This window comes from Melozone crissalis, unplaced genomic scaffold, assembly GCF_028551555.1.
Source record: "Melozone crissalis strain CALT ecotype California unplaced genomic scaffold, PUWL_Pcris_2 ptg000057l_1, whole genome shotgun sequence".
NCBI classification, from domain to species: domain Eukaryota; kingdom Metazoa; phylum Chordata; class Aves; order Passeriformes; family Passerellidae; genus Melozone; species Melozone crissalis.
This window is the reverse complement of record NW_026535835.1, coordinates 773,323-799,964: the sequence shown is the minus strand read 5'-3', so window position 1 is coordinate 799,964 and position 26,642 is coordinate 773,323. Positions and strand designations below refer to the sequence as shown.

General features: G+C 47.7%; 1 protein-coding gene and 1 pseudogene across 1 annotated transcript in view; one reads left to right on the top strand and one right to left on the bottom strand.

Annotated features, from left to right (window-relative positions):
- The window catches only part of BAZ1B (bromodomain adjacent to zinc finger domain 1B), a 41,408-nt gene extending 31,455 nt beyond the window's left edge, over window positions 1–9,953 (bottom strand). The window contains exons 1-4 of the mRNA XM_054287516.1: window positions 9,749–9,953; window positions 3,386–3,502; window positions 1,186–1,330; window positions 204–396 (exon numbers count right to left, since the gene is read on the bottom strand). Coding sequence (XP_054143491.1) covers window positions 204–396; window positions 1,186–1,330; window positions 3,386–3,502; window positions 9,749–9,861 — 568 coding nt within the window. The 5' untranslated portion in view covers window positions 9,862–9,953. The remainder of the gene's footprint in view (window positions 1–203; window positions 397–1,185; window positions 1,331–3,385; window positions 3,503–9,748) is intronic.
- LOC128944286 (uncharacterized) lies at window positions 9,860–26,216 on the top strand (annotated as a pseudogene).
- Window positions 26,217–26,642: the final 426 nt, after the last annotated feature.

The following is a 26,642-nucleotide window of genomic DNA, read 5'->3' as shown; positions in this document are numbered from 1 at the left end:
AAATCAGGCAAGAGCATCTGAAAGCCAACAGCACTGATACCCCAAAAATTCACCACTAACAAGTACAATTCTGGATTTTCACCCTATAACACTGTTTTGACATTCACAGCCCAGCACCGAGATGTAAATATAATCACTGAGCAAACTCCAACACTCACTGCTAGGTGCTACCTACTGCCCTGCCATGCAGTCTCTCTACTTACTCATACTCCTGCTGTCATCTTCCTTCAGCATCACTTCCTTCTGGTTGTCCTGGGCTACCTGGCTGGAGTTCTCCTTGTCACTGGATGGAGAATCACAAGCTCCGTCAGATTTTTTTTCTGAGGCCTCTTCGTCAACTTTCTCCAGGGGATGCATTTTCACAACTTTTACAGGCAACATTTTCTCCTTACCAACCTGCACAGAAATATTGGTGAAGAGTGAACTTGAACAAGACAGGTGAGCTAACGGGCTTTAACATTATGAGGAAGGGAAAAATACCAGCTAAGAGACCTAAAAGCAAAACTCCCAATTCACAGCATTTTCCAATGCTGCTTCCTCAGCCTAAGGACACAGCATGCGCACAAGGTAGCCCCAGTTTAAGAGACTATGTCTTAAATGTTGCCCACACGCAACATTTAACTCCTCCCCATTTCAATAAGTTGGAGTTTTCATCAACATTCCCAGTTTTGGAGGAATTTTCAAATCTTTAGGGTATTTTTAGAGATTTTTAAGCTTTGACTTCAGGCTCCATTTGTTTCAGACTACTGCTCCTTCTGGCAATGTGTCAAGTGAAAAGATTATGACAGATGATTATTTTTAATTTCTTCTAATTTAATCATGTATTTATATATAAACAGATCATCACATATTTAAGCAGTATAACAATTTTATTACTTTCCCATGCACACACATATATTAGTCATTTTTTGCTTGCTATAATTCCAGGATCCTGTTGGAGGGCCCCTAAAACCCATCCAGCTCCAAGTCCCTGACATGGACAGGGACACCTTCCACCAGAAGTATGGCTCACAGAACCATTTTCCATCCAAACGCAGGTGCTGTCACTGGGATTCTATAGAGAATAAGTTTTCACATCCTTCTAATAACTTGAGTGGCTAACATATTCTTCCTGTCTCCTACCTTTAGCTATCTGGAATTAGCCCTATGCAGAAGCACAAGATAAAACAGAAAACATATCCTTACCTCAAAGTCACACTCTTCACCCACTGCGAATTTGGTCATGATCTCCAACCAAGCTGCATCCACCAACTTTTCCAATGACACAGTGTTGTGGTGGACTATTTCCAGGACCAGTTTCTCATACCAGATAGGAAACTCCTCCTTTAAGCTGAGCAAGCATAGAAGTTTTCCTTATTCAGGGGAATAAAAGCCCAAATGCAAAGTACCCTCCCATTTCCCAATTCCAGGAATTCCTGTTAACAGCCACAATGAGGCAGATGCTCCATTAGCATGCAAACATTCAAGGGTTTTTTGGTCCCCTCCTTTCTCCGGGTGTTAGCTGGCATGAAAATCCCAAATGTCCTGGTTCTTCCCAGAAAGAATACTGTAAACACTCAGGAAGAGCAGCACTGAGTGTGAACTCTTTCATGATAGTTATTACTGTTCCTCTATTAGATATTAAATACAGATCCAGATGATGCAATTATCCTGGGGCTTGTTACTTTAAAATGCTTGTTTCCAGTAACACCATGATTCTGATAAAGATTTAGTATTTCCTTCTCCCCCAACAGGCTGCCAGTGCAGTAAAGACAGGGGCAGGTTTACACAATCATATTATCTTACACGTTTCACGTGTCATGACCTTCAAACTTTTTCATTCAAAGAAACGAAAACAACACTAACTTCCCTTCTTTCCCTTCTAAAAGTTGACCTCAGAAAGTTTGCAGGGACACTAAGGCATATGTTGCACAAAGTCTTCTGGCTAAAAAATAAAGTCCGTTTCAAGTTACCGTAAGGAGGAAAAAAATACTCCATTTTTCCAAAGCACTTTCATCTTCCCAAACTCCAGGACCCGTGGCTGAGAACCTTCAGCTATGTGTGCTGTGTTACAACTGCCATAAGCAAATGTATCCCTTTAGCAACCTGCCTAAATGAACTTTTTTATCCAGCTTAGCGTCAGGTATTAAAGCAAACTACCTGGGAAGCTTTTCATCCACTTTCAAAGAGACAAGGCCAAAATCTCATTTTACAGAATTTCTCACATCCCACTCCCCCACTCCATATTAGAGAAGACTACAGCTAAATTTGTTATTGAGAAATTTGAGAAATCTCCTGTTTCTATTTCACTGACATTTCTTAATGTTTCCAGAAGCGGTCAATCAATCCAACATGGACAACCAAAAGAAAGTAGCAGCAGACCACTGAGTTTCGACTCAGGATTTTAAGTTAATGGAGCTGCCTTCACACCTTCCCTGCCCTCTCAAACAAGAACATCAGGGAGCAAAGCCTGAAGGCAGTAGTGTATCACCCCTCAAAGAAATTAGGACTATTAGCAAATGGGCTTCTTATTTGTTGACTTTAAGATTGTGCTTAACCACAAATGATGGAGAATTTTTCCTTAGGAGAAGGCTGTGAACTCTGCCAATGGATCAGAAACATGAAGAGAAGCACCAGAAAATTCCACCTCTTAGGTGATACCACTGACACTGTCCACAGTTTTTATCCTGGGGAAAAAAAAGTCACAGAAGTCCAAGTCATAAGTTGACAGAATGGAGAAATATATCACTTGTTTAGCATAATTCCTATGATTTGGTAATCACACAATAAATTATATGTGTTGGTTGAGACAAGGACTTGCACCTTTACAGAAAATTCATTTCTAAGACAAGGGCCATACTGGATCTCATCCAAAGATTCCTGGGGGCTAGAGAAGGTCAGGGCCACAGCAGCCCAGAGGAACACAATTTGCACAGAACAAGGACTCTCGTTGCTTCAAGTAGAGTAGATTCTCCAAAATCTCACTACAACTTTTTTTAAATTAGTGCAACAACTCTAATGCAGACCTAGAGAAAGTAATTACAGGTGCAGACCTGGCTGATCTCATACATTTCAACTGACTCCTTTTATTCTATTTTGACTGTACATTGTTCAAGATCTGTTATTTTTCCCTCTAAAATATTCCCAACACTCCAGGGGCTTTAAAATATGCCAAGTGCCCTACGCTGAACTATTTTGGTTCAAGCAATAGCAAGATACAACACCAAATAAGTAAATTACCAAACTGTATTTGTGATGGTTTACAATTTGGACTTCATTTGCTTTTAACTCCAGAACCCCCAGATCTCCTTACCTCACCTCACCGACTAGCCACACATTCCCAAGCCCACTCTTACACCCCAACACCTAAAGATAGGCACAAACCCACGTCGCCACCAGTACTTACAGCTCAGCAACTTCCTGCTCCTCCTCCCAAGCCTCTTTGTGTGTCAGCTGGCTGCTTCCTGTGCTCTTGCACGTCCAGATCCGCTCGCTGTATCGCTCTAAACGTGCTTCGTACTCTCTGTACAAGTGGCAGCTCAGGAAAACAGGATTTATGCAGTGGAAACCACAATCACCATAGCACAAAACAGCAAAATCTAATCAATTCTTATGACCGGAGCGTACAAAGGCCAAGGAGAGCCTCAACACACTCTGACCCTGTGACCACCATGAGGATGTTGCGCTAAATCAAATGTGCTGGTGCTTTCTGAGGCCGAAATGCCCGTCCTGCTCATCCTGGCACAAAAGGTTCCACACCACCAATAGCTCAGCTGCACTGCACAGGGGGAACACAGATGGCTGAAGGTTTCACAGCATTGCTAGCTTACTTCAGCTTTTCCAGGCTGATACACTAGAAAACAGCACAACCAATGTCACAGGCACATGCAGGAAGTACAGCATGGATTGCTGCTACATTCCTGGCAATAACTGTTGTGGCACTGCTAGTACTAATGCCTTACGGTAGTGTTACAAAATCCAGATGCAAATTACCAGGCTACCCATCACCCCCAATCTTTTGACAAAAGAAAAAAAACAACCTATTTGAAATGGAAACCCCTGGAAAGACCATTTTTTTTCCTTTGGTTTCCAAAAATATCAGCCTTCTGCATTCCAAAATGAGGAGCTCTCTCACCAACTACATCACTTCCTTCATGGAATCACAGGATCCCAGAATGGTTTGGGTCAGAAGGGACATTAAAGTCGATCTTGCTCCATCCCCCTGTCATGGGCAGGGACTAGACTAGGTTGCTTCAAGCTCTGTCCAATCTTGCCGTGAACACTTCCAAAGCTTCTCTAGACTCCTATGCCAGGAGCTCACCATCCGCACAGCAGAGAACTTCTTCTTAATATCTAATCCAAACCTACTGTCTTTTAATTTGAAACCATTCCCACTTGTCCTGTCACTTTATGCTCTTGCAAAAAGTCCCTCTCTGTCTTTCTTGTTGGCTCGCTTCAGGTGCTGACACTCCTCTGTCACAACCTCCCTCAAAGTTATGTTATTCCAGGTGGAATGACATGATTAAAGGCTGCCTGAGCAAGCCATCGGGGTGCAGAGAGCAATAGCTACTCTGCTGTGAGCATGTTTAGCTGCTCTCCCTGCTCCGCCTGGGTGGTAATTAATAGTCAGGGTAAACAGAGAGCAGCTACTTCACACTCACTATGGACAGAAGATGCACAGGCACAATTATCAGTGTGGTGTAAATCCACACCAATTGCCACATGATCAATGCCACATGCCTTCTAATGGGAAGTTATGAGGAGACATTCTAAGAGAGGCAAGAAAAGCACCTTTTGCTTCTCCTGCATATGCCCTCCGGTGCTAAAGCCAGCATGAAGCATAAGGCACACTGGGTACAGCCACAGCTCAGCCCACTGCCGCACCAGCACTGATTTGCAGTCTTGTGGGAACAGCAGATTGCTCTATGCTCTTGCACAGGCAGAGCCACCAGTCACAGAAAAGCACTTGGTATGTCTCACACCTTTTGCCATTCAAGAACATTGTAGTGTGACCAACCTATTTCTTTTTCTTTTTTAAGATTCTTATTAGGAATTACAACTCCATCAAAGCAAATTTCCTTAAATGTTTCCTCACAGCCCCAAGGTAAAGCATAATAAGGTACAGCAGCTGCATTATGAGTGTTGATGTACAGGTAACTTGCAGACATAGCAATCTTGCCCCGTGATCAATGCAAGGATATTAACCAGGCACTATGCAAGGGTATTAACCAGGAAGAGTCAACTCCAGAAGTCTGCCACAGTACTCCCTTTCCCTGAAGCACACTGCAAACTCCAGCAGAAACCCCGTGGTCTCTCAGCTTGTCCTGCTTGTGGAGTCTCTTGCTCCTCAGCAGAAGAAAAGACCTGACAATTCATCACCCTACTATAATTCAAGCCCTCTGGTCCATTCTTACCCTCTCAAGGGTTTAAAAGATGCTAAATTTTTCACAGAAACAAAAGGTTCTGTGCTTCAGGGGCAGGAAGTGTGATCATTGCGGTGGAGCAAGGAAAAAATCAGCTCATCTGCAAAGCCCCACTGACCAGCCCAGGAGTGCCACTGTGATGCCTGTTGTAGTGATACTGAGCTAGGAGAGAAAAAAAATATAAAAAGTTAAATCAAACAAGAAACCAGGAATTCTCTTTGAATTTACAGCAACTTGAGGCTCGAACAGGTTGCCCAGAGTAGCTATGGCTGCCCCATCCCTGGGGCCAGGTTGGACAGGTCTTGGAGCAACCTGGTCTACTGAAAGGTGTCCCTGCCACAGCAGGGAGTGGAACAAGATGAGCATTAAGATCCCTTCCAACCCAAACCATTCTGAGATTCTATGATTCAATAATCACTTTAATAATGACTAAGTTGCAACCATAACACTATTTATTCCTGTGCCTTTCCCACTAAGAACAGCCTTAAAACCAAATCCAATCATCACAGCAGACAGAAGCTTAAATGCAGGACCAGCAGCCATCTTCAGCTTCATCCTGCTGCAATCCCTCTGCATTCTTCCCTTGGTTTCCTTCTGTGTATCTGTGGAATAACTGAATGACACATTTTTTCCCCTAACATCATTTCCCATATCAGTAGGGAGATCCAAGAGACTTTTCCGTACGAATGCTCCACTCCTTATCCACACCTATGAGAACAGGCTTAACCTCACCATATCAGGACTCACATTTCCCAGACAAGCCTGGAATTTAGACGTGACAGATAGGGTCATTCCCTGTTCAGCTCAGATCTGCCTCTTCCATGCAATTTAATTCCACCTCCAGCTGGTCAGCTCATCTAACACTGACGCTGCACACACTCCTTATCCAGGGCTCCAGACTTGTCCCACAGCGCTGACCCTGCCTTTGTGCTCAGCCAAGAGCTCCAGATCAGGTCCTGCTTTGAATTCCTGGGGCCAGCACAAAGCCAAAATGCAGGAGGATGTTTCTGCAAAGTTTACTATAGCTCAAACTTTCCACTACATATACACTGTTTGTCTTTTCCACTCAGACTGGAAACAAACCCAAGAAATTTCAGATTGTTCAGTAGATCTGATCTAGGACTGCAAGTCATCATTGCCCCTGGTACGCCATAATCAATCCATCTCTCTACACAACTGGAGCCTCCACTGCCAAAAATTTCCAACACAGGAATAAATAAAATCCTGGACACAAGCTACTTGCGAACACTGCCCAAAAAGTTATGAATAACATGTATATTAAATGAAAGAGCTGACTATCCACTGTGTAGCTGTTAATGCATCACATCTGTTTGCATCCCACTGCAGATCACCCAATGCTGAAAGATGTCAAAATTAGAGTACAAACAAAATTACAGTAGAAAAAAGGGACCTTTTTAAAGAAAGATGTTTAAAAGTAACCAAGCTAACCACTGCACAAAACAACTGCTGACAGAATAAAACGTTTACTTTTTCCTCAGTTACTAATTTCTGGGAGAGCATGAATACCAACTTCAAAAAAGTTTTACTCCATCTGAATTGTTTGCACTTACATTAGCCAAGAAGGTAGACTTCCCAGAAATGTGGGTACATTTATAAGGTGCTACTCCCTGGATGTGTAGCAAAGTTCTTCTTGCAATTGGAGAGCGTGACACAACAGTGTCTTTGTGCTGCCACCTTCCAGGTAGAGTTTGTCAGGCCAGTATCACATGTGAAGAGAGCAGCAGCCTTTAACCTGCCAAACCCTTCTTCTTCCCTGCGCTGATACCATACGGGAGTATGAACTAAAGAAGGACAGCAGGCTGTTACCCAGAGAGGAGACAACACAGCTTCCCAAAACCATGCGCTGGAAGCTGGGGCAAAGCTTTGGCTGGAACAGCCCTGGCTGGCTGAGCTCTCTGAACCCAGCTTATCTCCTGATCCGGCAGCAGTTTTCCAAACCATGTTGCAGCAGACCCACATGCCCACAGCTGAGCTGACCGTTCACCAGGGTACACACTGGGTATTCGGGAGCCTGCAAATACTCAGCACCCACTGCACTGGCGACAGCACTGTACACATCCAAAGCACTGTCCTGACACTTCAGGTAGCTCAGAGCAGATCCCACTGAGCTCCTGCAGGGATGAGTCTATCCCTGGCTGCCCCACAATCTGCCATTCCCCACACCCACACAACTAGCAGGACCCAAGGCTCTGCCAGGACGCAAAGGGCTCTACACAGCAGGACTTCTCTTATAAGGTTTTTGCAGGATTTGGCAGTCAAAGGAAACCACAAAAAGCTACAAGGTAAAATAAGGCCAAACACACACCTCAACTCCACTGACCAACTTATTCCACTCCCACTGCCACCAAACACTTCCATAACACACACCCAAGGGGAAGCTGTCTCTCCTCATGCACGCCACCACAGTCTCCATTTTTTTGTGTGACCCAACCTGCTGCAGCTGCAAATTTTAACAACAACAAAAAAAAAGCTTTAAGAAATTTTGGTGTCCTTCAAACACCTCACTTGTAGCTGTGCAGTACAAGACCTTACATAGTCTTTAGGGGAAGAGCTGATCAATAATTTTCCAAGATAGAAGACAATTCAGGAGAATATATTCTGTCAGATCTTGGCATAAATAACACTGGGTGAAGACTTAGGTACCTCCTGGCACACTCTTAGTAGGCGCTCCCATCTACCAGAGCCACTCCTCCTCAACACTATCTAGGATAAATGGAAGTGACCAAAAACGCCCTCCAAGTCTTCCTTGGGTAACATCTCCCTCCAGCTCACTGGCTCATTTGCAATTTTCTGTTCCACTTTTGGCCTAGCATATATTATACACCATCAACAAGGCAAAGCAGAAACCCAACATTGCTTGGTTTCTCTTTTTAGCCTCATGACGTCTGTCTGCCAAGATGAACTTTCTAGAACATGCTAGGCTGCCTCCCACAGCACCCCATGAAATACTTCCTCCAGGAAAAGAGCGCCTCTCCAGAACCTCAGTGCTTGCCTTGGTTTCTTCTTTCCTTCTAATCGTACAGCTAACACCCCCCTCTCTCAGGATGAGAAACTATCTTTTTTCCCCCCCCTTAATTTTAATACCACCCAAGTGTTTGCAGAAACGTGTCCTCCACCTACTCGCTCGATCCACAAGAGCCATCTAACAAAATGGTGCTTTCAGAAGGAGCCCCAGAGCTCCCCTGTGCTGTTTCGACAAGGCAGATGGCCCTTAAAGCCATGTCTTATTTATAAAATTAGTATTTAGACTTAAACTCGTCTTTCTGATCACTGATCACTCCTCACAGGTAAAAAGACAGAACTGCCTGGTCAGGTAGATGACTGAGCTACTTTCAGTTTGCACACACCAAAAAAGCAGGTTGGCGTCACAGACTGCATGTTTTAATTTGAAACACAGTTAAAAAGCATGTCTCCAACACTCCACCTAACTTGTTTTACTGGGCCACATTAGAATTTTTTATAATATTTTACTGAGTACATTATAACAATGCCTACCTGCACTCAAGAGATGCATTTCCTCTTCAAAGGCCACCTAATCCTTCCTAGGGGCTTCCTCTGCCTGTTCTGCTCACTGCAGAAACAAGACACTCTTCAACACAGGGGATATGGAAGCTCTGGAGCCCCTCTGTCTTCCACACTGCCAACACTTCCTTCCCATATCCATGCATTCCCTCTTACTTAGAGCCCTTCCTTAGTTCTCAACTCAGATCCTGATTTTTATTACACAAACACTAACCCAGCCTTCTGCAGCAGCAAGTCTGCACGTTACAGCGCCGAGGTCCTGCCCCTTCAGCCCTGCTGCGGACTTAGTCAGTAACTCTGCTGCCGCGCAGCTCTGTCAGACACCAGTCTGGCCACTTCCTGCGATCAAAGGCTGTCACACGCAGAGGAAAAAAAAAAATTAAAAAACTGGTTTTTATGCAAAAGCAGCCCAGGAAGAGATATGCTCGGAACTAAAGCCTGGGATGTACACAGCGAGAGTTCCTACCGCTGTTTAATTCTCTAGAAATTAAGGACTGCGGAAGCCTCCGGTGCCAGTGTGCTCCTGGCCCGCGGGAGTGCGCGAATTGCTCTGATAGCCCGCTCTGACGGTGCCGGGTCCCCGTTAGCTCCGCTCCAGCCCCGCGGAGTTGCTGTCCCACTTCCCCCGCCCGCCCGAACAGGCTCCCGAACTCCTCAGGGAACAACGATCCCGCCGAGCCCAGGGCAGCGCCCGCCGCGCTCTCCTCACGGTCCCACTACCCGCCCGACCCCACCACCGCTTTGTTCGGCTCCACGGCCCCGGGACCCGCCCCGGCCGCCCCGCGCCCCGGTGTGGCGGATACTCGCGGGTGCGGAAGGCCTCCTGCGTGTGGGGGATGACGAACAGCTCGCCCGGCTCCCCCGGCGGCAATGGCTTAGCCAGCGGGAACGGCTTGCGGCCGAGTAGCGGCGCCATGGTGAGACCCGACGGGGCCCGGGCGGGACGGTTGAAAAATGGCGGGAGATTCCGCTCCCCCTCACGGCGAGCGGCGGGACCGGCCCCGCGCGCGCGCCCCTACCCTGCTGCCCCGCCCCGCAGCACCCACCCCCGCCGTAGCGGTGCCGAAAGTCTATTGGCTAGGCGCCTGCTCCACCAGCTGCGGATTGGTCTCACGGCCAGTCGATCGCGCCGCCTCGCCCCGCCCCGCCGGCGCGGTGGGGTGAGAGGTCGCGTTATGTAAGTGGCGGCGCAGCGCACGGCTCCATTTTGTAGCCCCCCGTTATCCGCCCTCTCCCCCTGCCGCGCGGCGACCAATCACAGGGTACTCCGCCCCCTCTAGCTGTGTGACCACTAATCAGAGCGCGTTCTGGCCACCGCCCCGCCTCGCGCCCATCCGGGTACCCCTGCGGGGACGCGCGCCGGGCTTTGTCCTCCGCGTCTGGCGCGGGGTATTGTGGGGGTTTGTGTGGCCGGCGCAGCCGCTCCCGTCGGAAGCCCCGGGCCGGGCCCGCCAGTGCGGACTCTCAGTGGCCCCTCGGCGCCGGGTCCCTCCGCTCTGCGGGGAGGCGGAGCGGCGGCCTCCGGGGCGGATGAGGTTGAAGAAGAGGCAGGAGCTGCGGCCTGGGGGCTGTTGGGACAGTGGAGAGAGAGGCTCGGCCACCCCGTGGGTGCTGCTCCTGGGAATGGAGGAAAGACAAAAATTAGAGAGTTGTGGGTTGGGTTTTGTGGGTTTATGGCTTTCTTTTTCTTCATAGGAAATGTGTGGGGAGATTTTGTGGCATGAACATTTACTGGGGATTGGAGGGGCGGCAGCAGTCAAAACAGAAGCTGTGATCTCATAGCTCTTTCCAAGGGATTGGAAAGGAGATTCGTGTTTACTGTGCAAATACATTCTAGGGATCCTGGGTTTGTGCTGTTCGTGGCACTGAAGACTAGGTCTGCTTTTTACAGCCTTGTTGTGGCTGCTTCAGGATGAGAAGCAGCAGTCCTGGAAAACTGCTTAGAAAGGGACCTTAAAGATCATCTTGTTCCAACTCCTGCCGTGGGCAGGGATCCCTTCCACTAGACCAAGCTGCTTCAATCCTGTTCAACCTTGCCTTGGACCCTCCCAAAGATAGAGCAGCCACAGCTTCTCTGGGCAACTTGTGCCAGGGTCTCACTATTCTCACAGGGAAGATTTTTTTCCCAATACCCAATCTAACCATGCACTACGTCAGGCACTTGGACACTCAGATTAGCCCCTGCCTGTAAAGGGCTGGGTGATTTGGCCCAAGGGAATGTATGAACTGGGACTAGTTCTGCTCTGGAGCAAAAGAATTAATGGTATCATTCATTTCCCTGGAAGACAGGAGAGTAACTGGATCTCACACAGTATTCTCCAGATGTAATAATTGTAGATGTAATAATCAGATTATTATTAGTTCACCAGATTGCTTTATAGGAATGAGGATCTCATAATTTCTGCTGGTGAAGTATTTAAATAATTTAACTTCCCTGGGTGCACACTCATTTGATGTGTTGTGTAATTCTGGGGAGAAGTTTGGGCTGTAAGTATCCCTGGAACACAGCAATTGCATAATGGAGCACAGTGTCTGCTGGAATCAGAAGTCCGGTGTATTTTCCACAGCATTGTAAACGGGCAGGAAAGAAGGGTAATGCTGTAACATAAGTGTTCACTCTTTCTTTATTGTTGTTGGTACTAGTAGTAGTATTCTGCAATGGAACAGGTTCCCAGTGAAGTTATGCCCCCTCCCTAGAAGCGTCCAAGGCTGGACTGGACAGGGCTTGGAGCAACCAGATCTAGTCAAAGGTGTCCCTGTCCATTATTTAGATGGAACAAGATGGTCTTCAAGGTCCCTTCTAGCCTATCCCCTCACATGATTCTATGATTCTGTGTAGTACCAGAAGAGATATGTATTGCCATAAATCCATCAGTGAGTGTAAGAACGGTTATTGAGGATTCCCATTACCCCTGTAAGGGGCTGTAAGAGTTGCTTGAAAGCACAGTCAGCTCACAGCCAGTGAAACAGGTTCTTGTGTGACTTCACGTGGAGCTTGGCTTCATTCCATGTTATTTTGTCAGAAATTAGAGTACCTGAGCTTGTTGGAACCCAGGAAATTCCTCTGGCTGCCCTGGAGGACTCGAGCCCCTGTCCGGGGGCTCAGAGGCCTTGGCACAGAGCCCAGGACCCCTGTGCCTTTGATCTAGCCCTTGGAAAAAACAATTACCAACCTTATATGAAGAATTACAAGCCATGACAGTTTAAGTAGAATGACAGTGTATTTATCACAGGGTGAAAAAATAGATTTTTTGGAGTTTTTAGAAACAGAGGTTCAGGGGGCAAGATGGAGGAATCTGGGCACATCCAGCCTTTCTCCTTCTTCTTCTTGGCCTCCATCTGCGGCTGTGATGTTGGCACTCTTAGATTGGTTTAGAGTAGAAGCTCACTGTCTAACATAGGTGATAGGTATTGGAAAGTAACTGTAAATATTGTATACGTAGTTTTTAGTATAAAAAGGTAACACTGCCCGGGGGCAGGCAGAGTGCCTCTGACTGTCTTGCTGAGCAGACCTCGGCAGGTCAGAAGAAAGAATTTTATAGATAAGATACAATAAACAACCTTGAGACTGAGAAATGAAGAGTTCTGACTCCTTCTTCAACCCCCGGGCTGGGAAAAGAGACTTTCTGACATATCTCAGGGTCACTCTGACCAGCTAGAGACCCCGAGAGAGCTGAAATTCTACGTGCCCTCTGGATTGGAGGGCAAAGTGGGGAGGAGAAGGAAAACAAGTGTAATGAACTGAGGGAGAATGGGGAGTAGATACAGACCTGTGGAGCAGTATAATGTGGGAAGAACATGCTTAGCTGGAAGGCGGTGTTGAGTGAATATGGCCACTCTGTAGCTCTGACACTGTGGGGACACATCAGGGGTCTGATCCTGGGGAATGGCAGCATGCAGGGAGGGAGGCAGTAGGCATAGGGATAGTTCTTGGACAGGGAGCAGCCTCAGAGGAGCCTGAGGCAGGGCAAGGAGCTGAGGGAAGCAGAACCACAGGGAGGGATGGGAGGGTGAGGTGCCTGTCCCCGCACATCCACTGTGGAGCCATGTCCCTGTTCCTCCATAGCAAACCACTGGGATCTGAGGCATGGCAACCTTCCAGTGCCAATACAGGACTGGTCAAGGTCTGGTGTCCCCCAGTCATTTTTCAAGCTGGGAAATTGTATGTAGTTCCTGGCACAGGTTAAACATGCACTGACCTGAGAGCTGTTCATTGACCCTGCAGCTGCTTGCTGAGGCACACAAAGGTTGAGTTTCTCTTCATGGGTGGTACCTGCCCGTAGCAGCAGCTTCTTAGCCTCAGGAGCTCTGAGTTACTCCAGGATGGTTTTCCAAGGCTGTTGTATACTGTCTCCCAGTGCCCAGGAGATGGCACTCCTGCATTTGGACAGTGTGTGCAGCTGTTCTCCAGACACACCAGAGGTTGTCTGAAGAGGAAAATCCCATCATCATCCCAACTCGTTTGGTTCTGCTAGGGAGGGAAGTGACCACGTTTGCACGGTCTGGTGATATATCCTGTTCTGGGAGATACCAAAGCTGGAGTGGTGAGCTGTGAGAACAGTCTCTGCTGAGCAGGCAGGCATTCCTGGGTGTGTATTGATGGCAGAAACTCCAGCAATGGGTTGGTGTCACTGTCAAATGAGAGCATCCTTATGAGGATGGAGCCCACTGTCATGAAGCCTTACCACTGGCTGCCTCTTCTCAGCCATGGCTGGTGCCTTTAGCATTCCAGCAGGGAGCACATGATGGAAATCACCATTGGACCCTTTGTTCCTCACAGCCTTTAACTGCTCTTGCCCTTTCCCTCAGTCCCCATCTTCCCTCGCCTTCACCAGCAGTGGACATAGAGGAAATAAAAGCATTTGGACTCACTTGAAATAACCTTCCACTCCTGTTAATTTCTGGTGGAACTAAATGGATTTATCTGAATGAGTTGAATGTAGGTAGGTGGTGAAGCTGTGACCCTGGGGAGGTTCTCAGATTTTCCCTCTTCAGAAACAAAAGCAGATTTGCAAGTCTGGTACATGCGTGTTTAGAGAGCAAGACTGAGTTTGTGACGCAGAGGAGCGAGGAGCTGGTGAGTGGTGGGAGAGGTGACACAGGGGTCTGTCCAGACTGGCCATGCTGCTGGTCTGACTCTTGCCTGGCCTGAGGGCACCTGAAGAGGTACTGCATTGATGCTGTTCCTAGCAGCTTCCAAACACACTCGTTGTTTGAGCTGGTGGTTTGCAAAGCCCTTCTCTGGGTCATGGACTTTCTCTGTACTGACACAGGAGGGAGTCAATGTGCCTAATCTCTGGGCACAGCATCCTGCTGATCTGTCAGCTGTTCTTGTGATCTCTGCTTGAAAACTGTTTCCTGTTATGTTCCTACATCTTCAAGCAATTTCTTAATTTCCCCATCCTTCCCAGGGCAATAGGGACTTCCCAGTTACTGATCCTCTGGGCTGGTGAACCAGCAGAAGCCAACTCTGCCCCAAGTGCTCCAAGGTCAGTTTGATCCTAAATGTGATTTTGGCCATGTGGGTCATAACATGCCTCTCCCCTCACCCCAGGTAGCTGCCAGGATCCAAAATCAGGGATTGCCCTCACCCCAGTGCCTGCTGGACTACACAGTGCTGGACTACTCAGTGCCAGCTGTCTGGACATTGTGCTGGCAAGGACCTCCATAAATAACACAGGATTTGCAAACAGGACACAGCTGTGAGTGGGTGGCCAAGGCTGCCACCCTGCTGTCACCACTGATGCTCCCCAGAGGGGAGCTCCCACAGGGCTTTGCATTTGGAGCTGCAAGTAGCCTTGTGTCTTTCAGAGAAAAAGGAGAGAGCTGTTTAATCCCGGAGGACCTGGAAGAGCCACAAGGAGGGGACTTCAGGGAGGATTTCATTAGAAATTGTCCAGATACATCAAACTATCTCCTGCAGGGAGCCGCACCCCATTACTGCTTCTATGTGCAGGACAGCTTACAGTACTTATTCTATTAAGAGCCTGGTGCTGCTTTGATACATTCCCAGGAGACTGTGATAAAATTTCTGACACTATTTTCCTTGACTGATTGCAGTCAGTCACTTCCAATGGAACTGGCTGCCTGCCTGATGCTGAGGTGACATTGTGTCCCTGACAGGCAGGCAGGTTCCTGGTGGACTGGACACAGCAGCACCTGAGGGCTCCCAGGGGTGGGAAAACAACACTAGGGAATGTCACCAAACATCACCAGCATCACTGACCTTCTCCCAGTGAAGCAGTGAACACTGCCCAGCTCCTGGCTCATAGCACACACAACAGATGCAGATTCCATGGGACACCTACAGATGTTCTTTCTCTTTGCTGCTGGTGATGACATCCCAGGTGTGTCTGAGTCAGCTCTCCTGCTCCAGCCTGGAGTTAATCCAGATGCTAGATGTAATCTTGTTCCTTTCTAACATCAGTGAACATTTGAATTGGACCAAAAGGCTCTGGCTTTACTCCATACCTGTGAACCTGAAGCATGTTTTCAAGCTGGTGGTCTTGCTCATGCAGCACATGGCCATCCCAGGTGCAAATATACATCCTTATATATTTTTGGTCACAAAATCTTTCACTATCAGAGTCTGTCCTGGTTTAGGGCAAATTTGGGAGGAAACTTCCAAAGTCCCTCTAGAAAGCATATTCAAGTGGCCCCTCCCCCTACTGGTTTGGTAAAAGATTTCCTTGGAGAAAAGCGGAAAAAAACTTTCTTTGGTTCTTTAACAAGCAAAGTATTCAAAAGCATAAAAAAATATTAAACATTAAAACTCCTCACTGTTCTGAAGACATGGCAAATTCAGAAAGTCCTTCTTGGGTGTAGCTCCGTTCACTCAGTCTCTTATCAGCCTCTCCTGCACTGGAAGATGCCATGCCCTGGCCCTAGTGGGCTGGGCCACAGGCATGAGCTCCTGGTGTTTTTCTGGGATTTTAGTCTAGAGAAGTGCTGATCAGTTCCAAGAAAAAGAAAAGCCACAGTCTGGGGAACTTCTCTGCCTTAGCTAGCTAAAACAAAAGTAAAAGGAGAGCTCTCTCCCACTGTCTGTCCATGCTGCAGACAATGCAATCCATGAGAAGGAATGCGGGGAAGTGAGTGCAGTTTCTGAAAACAAACTGTGCTTCTTTTCCCCCCACTTCGCTCTTGGAACCAGTCTTAAAGGTGCAGAACTTAATATTCAGCATAAACAGAACAGATGACTGGGGATACAAGTATCATAAAATCATCCTAGTACAAGCCAGCAATATTAGCACATTTTGATAGCTCCTGAGTCAAGGGTTCTGGACTGGCACTGCAGCACAGGCAGTTGGACCAAAAGTGTGCAACAGCCAAACCCTACTCCACAGCTCAGCTCCAATCCTCCCAAATTCCTGGTAGGAAACGCCTGCTCACAGTTGCATGTCTTCAAGGGAAAAATCCTGCCGTGGGTCAGTCACAGCCATGGGGCTTCCTGCATGTGCTGGGAGCTCCTTTGTACCCATATGGGCAAAAAGTAGAGTCCTGTAGGCTGCTGAGCCTAGGGGTGGCCATTGCATCTGACCAGACCACATTCCCTTTGGTACCCAAGGATCCCTTTGGGAAAGGGCCCTCTCCCCTCTCTTTGCTGTCCTCTACATGGTAAGAAATTGCTCTGGCCTAAAACCAGCATTTTTTTTTCAGGCTGGGGAATGGGCAGGGAAGCTCCTTCTCATGTGCTGTGTTTCTGTGACTGGGGAATTGAGAGAAACCAGAGACACACATCTAGAGGGCCCAATCCTACAGCTCTCCCTGCAGCGCTCAGTGCTGGCCAAGGGGAGGCAATGTCAAGCTGCTATTCCATCGGTTTTCTCTTTTTGCGGAAGCTTGGTGACCCCAGCTGAGGTACATGGTGCCTCAATGTCCTGGTTTTGCATGGGAGACATTTATGGAAGTGATGCAAAACTTTTAGCCACTGGAAACTTGTACACATCTCTGTGAAAAATATGTTAAAGATGAAAGAAACTTGGGAACTTCCTGTTTCTCTTCCAGCTGGCAAAGAGGTAACACACCCTGACCCTCTGTTTTGGCCAGGCCGGGCGGCCCCTGCCCCAGGCTGGGCCCCTTCCCCCAGGGCACCTGCCAGCCCCCTCCCATCGGCTGCTGGGAAGGGGAGGGAGTGCCGTGAGCCGGGCCCTGGCTCCAATTTCTAACACCTTGCTGCTAGCCCAGGGCCAAGCTGAGTCCACCAGCCCCCAGAAGCAGCCCGGGCCGGGCCTGCTCGGCCAAGATTTTACCACCATGGAGTTCGCCCGCAGCCACCGGGCAGTGGGAAGGAGAAGCCACCCCCCCCCCCCCCCCCCCCCATCGTGATGCTGCTGAGTTCTGGCCTGGCAGATTAGATCCCGGCCTGGCTGATTAGATCTGTTATGTTTGCCCAATTATCCCATCATAAAAAGGCCAAACAATATTAAAAGTAGTAACAATTTTAATTAAATAGTTTAGAAAATATATAAACAAGGGATAATTTGGTTCAAATAATAGCGCATAAGCAAAAACAACCGCGGGGTACAGAGGGCAGGGTTCAATGACCCATGCCACTTCATGTACAAGCTTGCCAAGTAAAAGTCACCCCTTATATGCCATGTGTCAATACCATCTCCTCCTATTTTCGGTTTGTCACTTTTCTGTCTCCACCCTCATTACCACCTTTACCACACATGCGCCACCACTCGGTTTGGTGGTCGCACAAGTCTTTGGGGGTCGTCACTGATGAAGGTCCTGTAGTCTTCTTCATTGTCCTTTAATTCACCTTTGGGTTATACATGCACACCAAGCCAGTACAATGTAAGCCAAGACTAATGTATCACTGCATCTGCATATCAAAGCAATAAGTCCCTTATAATTAGCATTTTCTTGGACCCAACCAGGTTCTTGGTCATTTTTAGCAACGGTATCTTCAGCTTCTTTCCTGTGGTCCTTGAGAACATCTGCTAGGAAGGGGGGGGGGGGTGGGTAAAGCCCCTCCTTTCCCTATCTTCTTTGGCATTACAACTTTTAACTATTAACTGTTTTATTATTCTCAAATATTAATTACTGTATCAGTATTGATTACTGTTTCAATTTTTATCAGCACGAATCATACCTATTTATCACAGATCCTAGCCTGGCTGATTAGATCGCGGCCTGGAGCCCCTGCAGGCCCTGCAATGTGCTGGGAGCTCTCCCTGGAGCCTCCCCTGCTCCAGGGGAACATTCCCAGCTCTCCCAGCCTTTCCTCCCAGCTGCTCCATCCCTCTGATCACCCTGGTGGCCTCCTCTGGATTCTCTCCAACATTCCATGTCCCTGGCTCAGTCCATTCTATTATTTATCACATGGATGAAATGAGCACCAGGTCAGAATCAATTCAGAATTAATATGGAGATTGGGGGTGGAGAGGGTGCAAAAGGATGAGGGCACAAAAGGTTTGAGCAGCATTAATCATTGACTTGTTGTTCAAGCCCTGGGTGTAAAATGGGAGCTATACACTCCATGGCATCTACAAAGTTCTGGTAGTGTTGAAAGGATGAAGCAAAATCTTAAAATAACTCTGATTAAGCTGATTGAAACCCAGATGTCATGGATAAAATGCCTCCCTTTAGCCCTGTTAAGAATTAAAACCCAGCCTCAGTCAGATTTAGGAGTCTCACCCTATAAAATGAACTTTGGACTACCTTTTTTGACTTTGCCACAGAGAGTTGCCAGCTATGAGGAGGGGGAAGCCAGTGCCAGAAATATGTCTATAGCAGAGACCTTAAAAGAGGTAAGGCATGAAGGGATAATCCCTCAAACTACGACCCCAAATTTCAGAATTCATAATGTTAACCTTGGAGGTTGGATAATGATGAAGTCATGGAAAGACCAGTTTCAAACCCTTCAGTGGGAAGGTCCCTTTCAGGTGCTGCTCACCACTGAGTCGGCTGTGCGAACTGCAGAGCGGGGATGGACTCATGCCAACAGAATTAAGGGCCTGGTTGAAGAACCAAAGGAATGGATCGTGACATCCAGACCGAGTGAGACAAGATTGACTTTTAAGCAGAGACTGAGAGATAACCAGAAAAGCCCCGGGACATCCAAAAAGTAGGGTCTGTCTTCTACCAGCCAGCTTGGGGACTGCTTAAGTAACACTTTGAGTGGGAGATATGAATTGTATTGGTTATTGACGTAATTGTCCTATTTAATGGATAGGGATTGCAGGTGTCTGTTGAGGGGAAGTACACAGGAAACAGTGGGAAGTGCTGGGTTGATTTGCTTGGGAATTGACAAGTGGAGTACGACAGGAACTAGAGGGCAAGACTGGGTTGGCGCCTGTGTTTGCCCACGAGAAGATTATATAACTCTGCTGCATGCAGCAACCCCGTAGGCATAGTAGGTGGGGATAGAAGCCATACCAGACCCCTATCATTCCCTTTTTGTCTATTTCACCTTAGTTGTCTTTTCCCTCCTGGAATCCAAACAAATTCTTGAGCAATCATTTTATGTGGATACTCTTTTCACTACTCACACTATTGTCAACCCTCACTGTTATGACCCTTCAAAACTATGCTGAAGAAGAAAAACAAACAAAAATACCCCCACAAAGAAGGCAAAGTGATCTGTGAAAAGCATGAGTGGAAAATGGAAATGAATTGCTTGAGCCAAATGACTTATAAAAAGGAAAAGGGGGATTGTTATAGATGGGTAATATGATGATTGGCTCTCGCAATAAAGGGATGAATATTGTGTGTATGTTAAGAGAAGTTTTGTTGATGTATGGTTATGTTGTTGTAGTTTGTTGTTTGGACACCCTCTGTTCTCCCCTTTCCCCCCTCTGTATCGTCAGGGCTGTCAGGGACATGTGGAGGGAGGGTGTGTACATGTGCCCCTTGCGTGGGGCAGTTGGGAATGGGGAAAGCTTGTTGCTGGGGGGCTTAGCACAACATCTCACCTCCAAGCAAGTTGCAGGAAGGTTTCCACCAAGGGATGGCAAGAAGAATTGCCTGGCAGAATTTGGGAGGGGCTAGGGTTGGCTGTTGCAACACCAGGGGTATAAAGAGTGGAGCAGCCATTTTGTGGATGAGCCTCTGACAGTCGGCCACACTCCCAGCACTGTCCGTTTTCCTTATTCAGTCCTTTGTTGTGTTTGTTGCAGTTTAATAAACTTTTGAAATTTTAAAGGGTGCAGTCATTTCTCACATGCTTATCAGGGTGGGGAAAAGTACTGGGGCTAGCTAGGAACTATATAACTATACAGCAATAGAGCTAGAATATATGTGTAAAGAATATAGAGAATATATAAAAGTAAAAATAATTCTGGCAACAGCAACATGCATCTGGAAGTTTAGGATCAAAAGGAATAAGGGACTTGTCTTTACAAACAAACTGTGGATCTGCTGGTAAATAAAGCTGGATACTGAGTGATAAAAGAAACAATGGTAAGAATTCCACTGATTCATAAATGGAATGAGAGATTTATCTTTACAAATAAATTGTAGGTCTTTTGATAAATAAAATTCAATATAGGGAGTTGAAAGAAACAATGGGAAGAACCATAAATTCCATAAGGAATTCCACTAATTGACACAAGGAAAAGACAAAGGTGTGGGGAGGTTATACATTAGAAAGGGGCCTTAGGTATTAGGTGTTTTGGGGAGTCTGTACCTCTCAAGTACCTCAGCCAATGGGGAAAGAGAGAGGGACATGTGGTTGGGAAATTAGGATAAAAAGGTGGCTGTGTCGTCCAAAAATTGGAGAGACCCCGGGGGAATGCCCCATGGCCTCTCCCTTTATTCAAGTAAAGTAATGCGACTCCCCTGTCTACTTTTTGGACATAAATCTCTGGTGTTTGTGGGTTAATTTTCCTGGCAGGATCAAAGGAGGCTGCGTCCTCCAAAACCTCGAGAGAAAAAAACCCCATGGGAGTGTGACCCAGTGGACTTTCTCCCTTTATTGGAATAAAGTTGCAGGACTCCTCTGTCTCCTTTATGGACACTGGCTTTTCATATTATGGTTTTCCATACAGCACTGAGCAGGATGAGACAGAATGAGAGTTCTTGCACCTGTTGTACCACCAGCCCCTGTACCTGCACCCTAACCTGGCCATGCCCCAGCGCCCAGTTCACCACCCAAGGAACTGGTCACACAAACTGGGCCCACGCATCCAGTGCTTGGGTGGCACCAGCAGATTCTCCCCCCTGATCTGCCATCTGACCTCCAGCTCCTGCTGTGGTCCTGGTAGAACCGTTTGTACCCCTGTGTGTCACCAGCACTGGGTGTTCATCTGGCTCCAGTACACTCTCTGTTCTGGATGATGGTTCCCTGGGCAGCAGGTCCCACAGTGAGGGCAAGGGAGGAGCAGGGGACAACTGCAAGTCTCCATCTGGGGGAGGCTCAGTCCCTTCTTCTCCCTCGTTCCATAATTCAGCTTGCCTTGTGGCCTCCAGATACCCTGGCTGGGCTCACACTTCCAAGGCTATCCATGCCCTGACACTGTTACTTCAAGGGTCCACAGTGCTGGAGGGGCACACCATGGGGTCCCAGCTGCAAGGACCTCCCTTATAGCTGTAGGGTGAGGATGTTGCTGAGGGGTAACAGTAGCCAGGGCTTCCCCAGTGCCCACAGGTTGGGATGTCAGGCACAGCTTGGCACCTTGGCTTTGGGGCTGCACTTGGTGCCCAGGTGGGTGCAGAGAGCCAGCCCTGCTCCCGTGTGGCATGGGGAGTGCTGCTGGAAGGGCTGGGGAGACCTTTCTCATCTGTTTTGACATTGTACTGCCAGAAATGTGTCTAAGACAAATGCTACAATCCCTGCTTATATATGGCACTGGAAGCAAGGGTCAGAGCTACAGATGAGGCCCTTTTGCTGCTGTGTGTGGAATCCCATGCAAAATGTCAGAGCACAGTATCCCCTCAAGTAATGCACCAGGTGAAGGTGGACAGACCTGGTGGATGTCTAACAGAAATTTCTGGCATGAGCAGGTGAAAGACTGTCCCTACAGGGCTTGGTTTCAAACCCTGCAAGTATCAACAACCCTCAGAAAAATCCTTATCAGTAGCTTTTGTCGATTTTGTGGAATTCAGTGTGAACACCAGCAGCTGAGAACTCTTATCACTGAAGCAAAACAGCTGGCATGTGAGAAGAGGAGTCTGTGAAAGGAGGTAAGCAAACCATAATTTCCAGGAACGGGTTATTGGAATAAGATCCCAATATTACCAGGCAGATTGTGCCTGGGCTCGTCTGACCCTTGCTGCTGGGCCAAAGGTGGCAGCTGTGGTGTTTCACCTCAGAGACACTTTTGGCTGGCTGGATGTTGCAGCTGGGCACTGAAACAAGTCCGGTCAAGGTTAGAAACTCAGTTTACCTCTGGTGGAAACGCTTCAGGCTAGGGTGAAGAGGAAAAGGAGACGGATTCTGCAGAGGGTTTAATCCAGAGTTTTATTCCATGGTCACAGACATCTGAATCTTGGTAACAGCTCCAACAGAATACTGACCACATGGTCCTGGCTCAATTTAAGCCCAGGAACAGAGGGAGGGGAAGGGACAAGTGAGCACCAACCAGGTGGGAGGAGGACGGTCTCAGGGGTTAAGCGACACTTGGCTGTGCCAATGACCCCCAGGCCTGAGGGGCATCTTTCAAACTTGACCAACCACACGATGGCCTTGCTGGAATGTTAAGGATTGACTGACAACCCAGCAAGAGGGGGAGGGGGAAGGGAGAGGTATTGCAACACTTGGGAAGGGACTGGGAAATCTAAAACAGGAAATGAGCTCACACGGCAACAACAGGTGAGTTCTGCTGTTTGGATTGACTACTTCACCTTGCTGACAAACAGAACTGGACTGCAGGCAGAGATGCCTTGTGCCTTCCATCAGCAAAGGCTGGGGCCAAGGTCAACATCCATTCCTAGGGGTGGTCCCTGACTCCTGGATGCTTTGTGGCAGCTCTGAACAAACACTTTGTAGTCATACAGTGCCACTTTCCCTAGACTCCCTGCCCGTATCCTATATGTCCTGAGGGGGAGAAACAAGCTCAAGAGGGCTCTGCTGACCTGCTCTCCCTCACTGTGTGTGGGTGGGCATCACCCCAGCTGGGGTGCTTTCTCATGGAGAACATCTCCATTCTCTTGTGGCCAGTGCATCAGGCAGCAGCTGCAACTGTTGGGTCACATCTGTGCAGGGTATTTTGGTAAATCCCCAGCATCAGACTGGAATCTCATCTTTCTTCCCCCCTGCTTTCAGTCCCCATTTTCATCCAGTGCTTGGGCAGCACCAGCAGGTCCTCTGCACTGACCTGCTGGCTGACCCTAGGGACCATGGTCCTGCTAGGTGTTATCACAAGCTTTTCTTGATTTTGTGGAATCCTGTGTGAACCCCAGCAGCTGGGAACCCTTACCACAGACACACAACAGATGAGCAGAGGTACCTGTAGAGGACAAATAGACCATAAATTTCCAGGAATAGATGAATACTGCTATTTGTTCAGCTGCTTCACCTCACTGATGAGCCCTATAAAACATAGGGGTTGGCCATGCTGCCACCAGACCAGACCTACTCAGCTCCCCACTGCACAGGGTCCCAACAGAGACAGCATGGATGAGTGTGGCATGGCATGGCATGGCACGGCATGGCACGGCATGAATTCTGTGTGCAGCTGGGCATCCCAGCCTTTCTTTCCAAACTCCTAGGTCCCTGTGCTTTGTTTATCCCTCCTCCAGGAGCTCCTGAGTATCTTTAGGTACCAGCAATGCCCACAACCCAACATGTCAGTTCTGCTCCAGAGGATTCACATTCCCAAATTCACTGTGTATCTTCTTTCTCCAGCTGTTCATCACTACAGTCCTCTGTTCTTCACCTCCATGCTGGCCCTGCTATCCCCACTTCTTGCTCTGCACATTGAAAACCTGGAGAGATGAAAGTAAATTTAGATGAAATTGTTAATATCCATTCTGATGGGCCTCTTCCTGGTATGTGTTCTCTGTCTTATATCCCTGAACTCTGTTTATCGAAATATCAGGAGCCCTCTCCTCTGTACAGAAAGGGAGATGTGGAAAATAGTCTTGTAGAAATAAAAGAATCCTGATCAAATCTTCCTCTAATTTAATATCTTAAACAAACTTCACCAGATTTGGTAATTCAGCCTTCTTTGTTACTGACAAGGTTGTATGTGGCAGCTTTTTCTAGACAGATTGTTTCTCTTCCTTTATGTATTCTCTTCCCATATATATTTGTATAGTCATTTACAGCCCTGAAACTTCAGAGAGACTTTGTATAAGCGACTAACCAAAATGCTTTCTGAAGCTTGCATGTGGCAAAACAATCCCAAAACTTCATCACACCACTGATGGAGGTCACAATTCTAGAGGCTGTCAAGGAAACAGTCTTACTGAGATGGGTGCTGGGATTTCTCTGAAACAGAGCATTGTTCTCTCATAGCTGTGAGCTCCCTCACACTCTGAAGGTTTCTGGAGCTCTTTATGAATTGAACGAGCATATGAATCCTTCATCACTGAAAAACAGGTTCACAGCAACACCTTCCATTTGTTGATCTTGGTCTGAGAGCACCCATAGTCTGATTTCCCTCTCAATCCTTCTCTCTCTGTACATATTTCTACTCATCACTACTACCCTGAGTAACTTGTTCAAGTGGAAAGTGTCCCTGCTTATAGCAGGGCGGTCTGGCTAGGTAGTCTTTTAAAGGTCCCTTCCAACCTAAACCATTCATGATTCTGTGGTTCTACTCAGATATGCTGTCTGCTCCTTGCTGAGAGGAGCAAATAGGCAGCCGTTAATGGATGCAGCATTCCCATTCCTAGTCTCTGATGCCTTTGAAGATTTTCCAACTAAAAACTACCACACAGGAAGAAAAATGAGCCAAGTGGCATCATTGAAATGCCCTATAAAAAACTCAGTGCTGGAAATAATATCCTGTGGGGGGTGGACTTACCTCTGTGCTGTGGCACAGGACTGCTCTTCTCACTCCTTGTTTTCCTGATGCAGATGAAGCTGGAGGGATCATCCAGCAGAACCAGGCAGCTGACCCTCAGCAGGCACAGGGCCACAGCAATAAGGACCCACATTCCCCAGGGAACAGGGAGGGGTGTAGGGAATGAAGGCACAGTTGTGGTGAGTTGGCAATCAGCCTGGGGATCAGCCAGCCCAGTGCTTCAGCAGAACTCCAAGTACTCCTCCAAACTTGAAGGCCACTGAAGGAGAGTGGGGTCAGGTTGGAAATGGGGAAGAGATGTCAGACAATGAGGGTGGTGAGGACCTGGCACAGGTTGCCCAAAGAAGCTGTGACTGCTCCATCCCTGGAAGTGTCCAAGTCCAGGTTGCATGGGGGTTCAAGCAACCTGGTTTAGTGGAAGGTGTCCCTGGCCATGGCAGGGGGGTGTAACAAGACTCGCTTTAAGGTCACTTCCAAGCCAACCCATTCAGGGATTCTGTGATCTCAGAGGACTCTACTGCCATTACTTTGCTATCATTACTCTGCTGCCACAGGCCCACAGAGGATGTCCCTTTTCAGTCCCAGGATGTCCCTGGGACAGCCATCCACAGGGTCTAATGCTAAGGGAATGAGGTTTCCTCCTTCTCAACCATAGGGATGCAGTGGATGCCAGGGACAGCACACTGGGATGTTGTGCATTGGTCCTCCAATGTTCCCTCATGCCCCAGGTTGGCCCAAGGACTGCAGCAAGGTCCCTGCTAGCAGCCCCAGTGGCATCTACATCATCCAACCCACAGGACAGCAAACCATCATGGTGTACTGTGAGATGAACAGGGAGGATAGAGGCTGGACTGTCATCCAGAGGAATCACAGAGATACTCCAGTCAGCTGGGATGAGTCCTGAAGCACCTACAAGCATGGCTTTGGGAATGTACACACCGAGTTCTGGCTGGTCACTGAGTACATCCACCAGATCACCAGGCAGAATGTCTACCAGGTCAGGTTTGTCATCTGGGATGCTTCAAATAACATGAAGTTTGCAGACTACAAACTGTTCAGCCTGGATGATGAGTTCTAGAGCTACCAGCTGAGGCTGGGAGTGCACTTGGGGAGCGAAGGATGCCATGGCCTCCAAGGGCATGACCACCATGCATGACAACGTGAAGTTCTCTGCTAGAGATCGGGATCAGGACACGTCTAATGGGAGCTGTGCCGCCAGCTCTGGGGGTGGTGGTGGAACTCGGCATGTCACTCTGTGCATCTGAACTTCAAAGGGGCCATGACATGGAGTAACCTGTGCCTGGGGAACTGCAAAGCCTCGGCCATCCTCATTAAACCCACCACCTACTGCTAGTTGCATTTTCATTTCCTTTCTGCCCAACCTGGGGCTAATTCTGGCTCTCCAAAGAATTGGAACAAAGCAAAACCAAACTGGATGTGCCACAGGGTCTTTGCAGAGGTTGGTCATATGTAGCTACTGAATAAAATAAGACATTTTCAACTTTTTCTTCCTCCTGTAGATTTTCTCTACTTCTCAGCTGTGCCTGTGTTGTCTAGTTCAGAGTCAGACCATTTTAATTACATTAATAATAGAAAGAGTCTCTTGGAAACTAAGAAGTTTCCAGATCAGAAGTGCACTTTATACAACATGTGAAATGCTCAACTCAGTAGACTTCTGTGGCTTTGTCAGTTAATTTACATCTTTAGTTTCAGGAAATCTACCTAATTTCTACTGAAGATCTTGCTCAAGATACTAAAGTGCACAGACAACTTCCCACTC